The 6503-nt window shown below is 46.9% G+C and overlaps 1 protein-coding gene across 1 annotated transcript; it reads right to left on the bottom strand.

The window, feature by feature from the left end:
• Positions 1-1002: 1002 nt before the first annotated feature.
• Positions 1003-2139, bottom strand: LOC141595069 (uncharacterized). Its single transcript, XM_074415040.1, has one exon. The coding sequence runs from the start codon at positions 2137-2139 to the stop codon at positions 1003-1005; it is 1137 nt and encodes a 378-aa protein (XP_074271141.1).
• Positions 2140-6503: the final 4364 nt, after the last annotated feature.

Raw genomic sequence — 6503 nt, 5'->3', positions numbered from 1 at the left:
GACTTGAGTGGTTCAAAAAATGAAAACTAGGGAAAATAAAATAAAATAAAAAAAGTTTTATAATAAAACACACCAGTACCTAAAGCATATACTAACCCCCACCCCCATATTTTTTTTTTTTGCTTCACGGACTTTTGAAAGGTCCTTTGTACACTAAAGTTTTGGCACTTTGTCAGACAAAGTACCGTTTCAAGTGACGAATGTTCCAGGGTTTATCCAAGATTTGACCGTGCATGGTCATCAACATGTATGCCCCATTCTTGACAATGCTCTCGACCTGATATGGTCCTTCCCATTTGTAGGCAAACTTGCCTGCTTTGTGGTTCCTGGTATTTTCGAATACCCTTCTGAGTACGAGGTCCCCTACCGCGAGGGTCCTAATTTTGACATTCTTGTTATACGTCTTGGCTACAGATTGTTTATATGATGCCATACGTATGTAAGCGCTTTCTCGCAGCTCGTCAACTAGATCTAGACTACTAGCCATTTCAACCTGGTTCTGCTCTGCTGTTTGGCAGCCATATCTATGTGTAGGCACCAGAACTTCCGAGGGTATTACTGCCTCCGCTCCGTATACGAGGCTGAATGAAGTTTGGCCTGTTGCCACCTTCGGTGTTGTTCTGTCTGACCAAAGTACTAATGGTAGTTCGTCTGCCCATTTTCCTCCTAATTCTTCCAGTCGTTTTCTGAGGTTTTCCACAATGATCTTATTACTGGACTTGGCTTGGCCGTTAGTCTGTGGATATCTGGGGGCTAACTTTCTCAGTGTTATGTTCCAGCGTGAACAGAAGCCCTCGGTGTTATCGGATATAAACTGGGATCCATTGTCACATATGATTTCGGATGGTATCCCAAATCTGCTTATGATGTCGCGCTTGATAAAAGAGATCACCTGTCGTTCTTTTACCTCTGTCATTGCCTCTGCTTCAATCCACTTTGAAAAATAATCAGTCATGACTAGCATATACACTCTGTTTCCTGGAGCCCTGGGCAGTTTACCCACTATGTCCATGCCCACATCATGAATGACCATGGAGAGATAATTGGATGCATTGGTTCCGCCGGCTGATGGATTGCTGGAGCCGCCTTTTGACATGATTCGCAGCGTTTGGCATGATCAACGACATCTGTGCGCATGGTGGGCCAGAAATACCCCTGTCTCAAGATTTTGTTAGACAAGCTTCGTCCTCCAGCGTGGTTCCCGCATTCTCCGCCGTGTACATCGTGCAACACCGTTTCTGCCTCCTTTTTGTTCAAGCACCTGAGGCATGGTCCTGCCAATGATTTTCTAAAGACGATGTTATCAATCAAGATATACTTGGAGGCCTTTATCCTGAAACTTTGCACTTCCTTTCTATCCTCAGGGAGCGTCCCATCCCTTAGCCAATTTATGTACGGTACTCTCCAATCTGGATCCTGCTGTCCTTCTCTGGAAACCAGGGTTCTGGCCTCCTGCGTATACTGCACGTGTGCTGCCTCTTTCAACGGATTCTGGCCTGGCTCCTTCTGGATGGCTGGGATCAATACGTGGGTGATAGGTATATTTGACAGTTCTGTGGGCTGGAAGGTGGCCCCTAACGTTGCCAAGGCGTCTGCCTCCACGTTCTGATCTCGTGGCACCTGAGTTATTTTGAAAGATCTAAGCTTTGATTTTTGCTCTGTGGCTATCTTCAGGTAGGCTATCATCTTGGAATCACGTGCCACGTATTCGTTGTTTATATGATTCACCACAAGTAAGGAATCGCTAAACACCCTCAGATTCCTCACCTTAAGCCCCAATGCCATCTGCATCCCTAGTATAAGGGCTTCATACTCGGGTTCGTTGTTGGTTGCCTTGAACTCACACCTAATAGCTTGTACTATCATATCACCCTTAGGTGATCGGAGAACCAAACCTACACCAGCCCCTCTTGCATTTGAGGCTCCGTCAATATATAAGGTCCATATTCCGCTATCATAATTTCCCACTATTGTCAGCATTCCTTTTTCTGCCTCCCCACGGGTAGCAGGGCAGAAGTCAGAGACGAAATCTGCTAAGGCTTGGGATTTTATCGCCGTTCTAGGTTCGAACTGCAAGTCATACCCACTAAGATGCACTGACCATTTAGTTATTCTGCCCGAAAGTTCAGGCTTCCTCATAATAGTTTTTAGCGGGTAGTTGGTTATTACGTGGATGGTGTGAGATTCAAAGTACGGCCGCAGTTTATAGGAAGCAGTAACCAAAGCCAATGCTAGTTTTTCGAAGGAAGTGTACCTGGTCTCTGCAGGAAGCAGAGACTTGCTGATATAATACACATGATGCTATACTCCTTCTTGTTCTTTGACCAAGACCGCACTTACAGCTGCTTCCGTAACTGATAGGTACAAGAATAGTGGCTCCAATTGCTCCGGTTTCGCGAGTAGTGGTGGCGTGCTTAGATAGCTTTTGAGTTCCGTGAATGCCTTCTCGGGTTCTTTGGTCCTCTCGAATTTCTGACTCTTTTTCAAAATATCGTAGAACAACTTGCATCTATCCGAGGCTCGTGAGATAAATCTGTTTAGGGCCGCCACCTTTCCTGCCAGTCTATGCACATCTTTTGGTTTCTGTGGAGATTCCAGTTGGAGTATTGCTTTAATTTGCTCCTTGCTTGCTTCAATTCCTCTCTGGGTCACCATGTATCCTAAGAAATTTCCCGAGGATACTCCAAATGAACACTTGGACGGGTTGAGCTTCATTTTAAACTCCCTTAATGTTTGGAAGGTGTCCGCCAAGTGTTCCATATGCATTCCTGCTTTTTTGGACTCCATCACCATATCATCTATGTATAGTTCCATTGTTTTCCCTATTTGCTGTTTGAACATTTTATTCACCAACCGTTGATAAGTGGACCCGGCGTTCTTTAGGCCAAAGGGCATGACATTGTAACAATATATGCCTCTTTGTGACATGAATGCCCTTTTTTCTTGATCTTGTGGATGCATCTTGATCTGATTGTAACCGCTCCAGGCGTCGAGGAAAGTAAGTACTCCGTGTCCAGCAGTGGCGTCCACCATTGCATCGATATGTGGCAGTGGAAAGGGGTCCTTGGGACAAGCTTTGTTTAAATCTGTGAAGTCTACGCATACCCTCCACTTCCCGTTTTTCATGGGCACTACTACTACATTAGAAAGCCATTAAGAGTAGCCAACTTCTCTGATTTTACCTGCTGCCAAGAGACTATCTACTTCTTTGTTAATGACCTCGTTTCGTTCTGTGGTGAATTTTCTTCTTTTCTGCTGTACTGGGGTGCAACCTGGGTTCACGCTTAACTTATATGAAATAACGGATGGGTCTATACCAATCATATCATCGTGGGACCAAGCAAAACAGTCCATGTTTATTTTTAGAAACTGAGTCAGCTGATCGCGTAGCTCCTCACTGCAGGTTGCTCCAATCAGCACTGTTCTGTCCGGGTGCGCCTCGTCCAGGTGGACCTGGTCTAGTTCCTCCGAGGGTGGTTCCCTGTATTCTTTCGAGGCGCCCCGGTCCTGTAACTGCTATGAGGTGAGCCTGGTTGTAGCCTTCAGGGCTTGAGCGTAGCAATTCCTGGACTCCTATTGATCCCCCTTCACTGTGACGGTGCCCCATGGTGTTGGGAACTTTAGACACTGGTGATACGTTGAGGGAACTGCCTTCATCTGATGTAGCCACGGTCTCCCTAGTATTACGTTGTAAGTAGTTGGGCCCTCAATGACTAAGTACCTCACCAGTTTGTTAACTCCTTCAATATATGTTGGGATGGTTATCTCACCTACCGAATGTGCTGTCTCGCCACTGAATCCCACTAGGGGTACATACTTCTTTATCAGATTCTCTTTATCGAAACCCATAATTTTGAGAGTTTCCAGCATAATGAGGTTCACCGAACTTCCCGTATCTACTAATGCTTTCCGTACAGTGCAATTTTCAATGGACAATGTTATTGTTAGGGCATCATCATGTTGTTCTGCGCCGCTTTCTATGTCAGTTTCGTCGAAAGTTACTAAGGGTAGATTGTTCTGGCTTACTCTGTATGAAGTTTCTGGATGATCCCCTTTACTTTCGGTGGCTTTCCTCTTGGCTGCGGAGTATGTCAAACCTGATAGCTCGGATCCGCCTGTTATCACGTTAATAATTTTCGTGCATATGGGTGGGGCAAAAGGAAGCACCTGATTTGCTGCCTCTTTCCTGTCTTGCTTGCCCCCACGTAATAATAGTTGGTCCAGGTTTCCCCTGCGTACCTGGAAATTTACTTCCTTGCGCAACCTGTAGTAGTCTTCTGTTCTGTGCCCGATATCCTGATGCCACTCGCACCTCTTGCTGCTGTCTCTGTCGTCATTGGGTCGACTCTGTGTAGGAGGCTTTGGCCACCTCACCTGATCACCTAATCCTCTTAATGCTTTCAACAACCCTTCCATTCCCGTGTTGAAACCGTACTCAGATAACTTGGGAGGATGCTGTGAGTCGTCAATTTGCTGGGTTTTTTCTGCTACTCTGCTGATGTTGGGTCTGCTATATGGCTTAACTCGTTCGTCTTTCTTTTCCGTTGAGATTTTCCTATTAGGCTTGTCGAAGTTTGTTATTCCTTTTCTAGCTTGTGTATATTCTTCTAATCTTAGTGCCGCTGTAGCTCTTTGCTGTACTTCTTCGAATCTTTCACAAGGATGCATCGTTAATTCTTTGTAGATATCCGATTCTTTATCCAGGCCCTGCCTGAAGGCGTTGATGGCGGTAGACGTGTCGCAGCCTCGTATTGAGACTTTCTCTGCATTGAACCTGGTGACGTAGTCTTTAATTGATTCGCCTATTTCTTGAACGATCCTATACAGATCACTTGGCTGTTTCGGTGTCCTGCGGCTGCTAGAGAATTGCTGATTGAAGGTGTTGACCAAATCAGCAAATGAAGATATGGATCTGTTAGGTAAACCGATGAACCATTGTAGCGCTGCTCCGGTTAGGGTTGAACCAAATCCTTTACACATACATGCCTCCTTCGAGGCTCCTGCTGCCGTAGTCACCATCATTTTCTGCTTAAACTGGCTAATATGGTCGCATGGGCCTGTGGTTCCATCGAAGAGAGTCATTGTTGGGACGTTGAATCCTTTTGGCAAGGCAACTGCGGCTATATCGTCAGCGAAAGGCGAGTCGGCGTAGCTTTCTGGGGCGGCCATCTCCAACGGTAGTGGCATCCCTAGGACCCTCCGGAGGAGGCTGCGTAGTTCCTGGTACTGCTGTTCTATGTACGCCTCTCTCCCGGTGGGTCGTTGGTGCTCTGGTGGCTGGCGCTCTGGCGCTCTTATGAGGTCTCGTTGTTCTGATATTGCCGGTTGGTGTATTTGTGATGCTGCTGCGGCCACGCCGCTTTCCCAGGTATACTCGGTTCGGTTTGTGATTGGAGCTCTGGTCACCGGGGTTGCAGCTGCCATTCTGCTCTGCTTATGTCCTTCTGCATCTGACATAGGTGTCAGATCTTGGCATATCGGCTCACCATCTGGCGTCAGTGCCCCCAGTCCTGTTGGGACCAAGCCTCCTTTTGGTTGTGGTGTTGTGTCCATGTCCAATCTGGTTGCTATGTCGCGTGGCAGCGTCCGTGTCTGCCTCCGATCCCTGACTTCTCCTGGGGGTCCCTTGGATCTATCTTCCTGCATCCAAGGGGCTGTATTGGCAGCATGGCTTCTTAGCTCGTTGATCTGGGCTCGGAGGAAGTTGTTGTCTTCTTCCATCTGGGACCTCATTCTCCTGTTCTCGTTCTGCATTGTCCGGATTGTCCTTGCTAGAGTGTCCAATCCGTTTATCATGATGCTGGTGGGACTCGGAGGAGCCTGGGCCTTTTGCCTAGATTGTGCTCCTTTCTCAAGTTAGGGGATTCCATGCCGTCCCTGGATGACCCCCGAGTCTCTAGCCTGGACTCTCTCCGAAGATGAGCTTGCCGCTGTCTGGGAACTTTGACTTTGCTTGACGGCTGGTATCTGGACGACACTGGTGGGTTGAACCGGGGTTGTGCGAGCCATTGCTGCTGTGGGAGATGGTGCCCGTGTTGTTGGGGCACCGCCTGCGTTGCCTGAGCTTGTTTCTTGGTGTCCGGACATGTTGTGCTTACTATGTAGACCAATTAACTAAGACGACCACTATGCCCCACGGTGGGCGCCAAACTGTTTTGGTAAATTTCTACCAATTTAGGGTTAAAGCGGTTTTAATGTTAGGCCTGAATTACGATTTGTTTGTTTGTCGTATGATAACTTGAATGCGCAACGTAAATAAATAACACAATCAATTTTGGTGACGCGGAAAACCCAATTTGGGAAACAACCGCGGGGGGAGACGGAATTCCACCAAGATTTTCACTATAATTTGAGAGGAAGTACAGTTCATGTGTTATGCTATGGGGGCTAGAGTATATTTCTTGTATTTTTCGATGATCCTCCTTCTTTGCATTGAGGCCCCTTATATAGTGGAGCTTGCTCAGCTAGGGTTTCTTGCTTTTCCTCCAAGTTATTCCTAATTT

This window comes from Silene latifolia, chromosome 8, assembly GCF_048544455.1.
Source record: "Silene latifolia isolate original U9 population chromosome 8, ASM4854445v1, whole genome shotgun sequence".
Taxonomy (NCBI): Eukaryota; Viridiplantae; Streptophyta; class Magnoliopsida; order Caryophyllales; family Caryophyllaceae; genus Silene; species Silene latifolia.
This window is presented reverse-complemented; position numbering and strand designations above follow the sequence as displayed.

Coding starts and splice junctions, on each gene's coding strand:
- LOC141595069 (XM_074415040.1), bottom strand. CDS start 2,139: ATGAGGAAGCCTGAACTTTCGGGCAGAATAACTAAATGGTCAGTGCAT.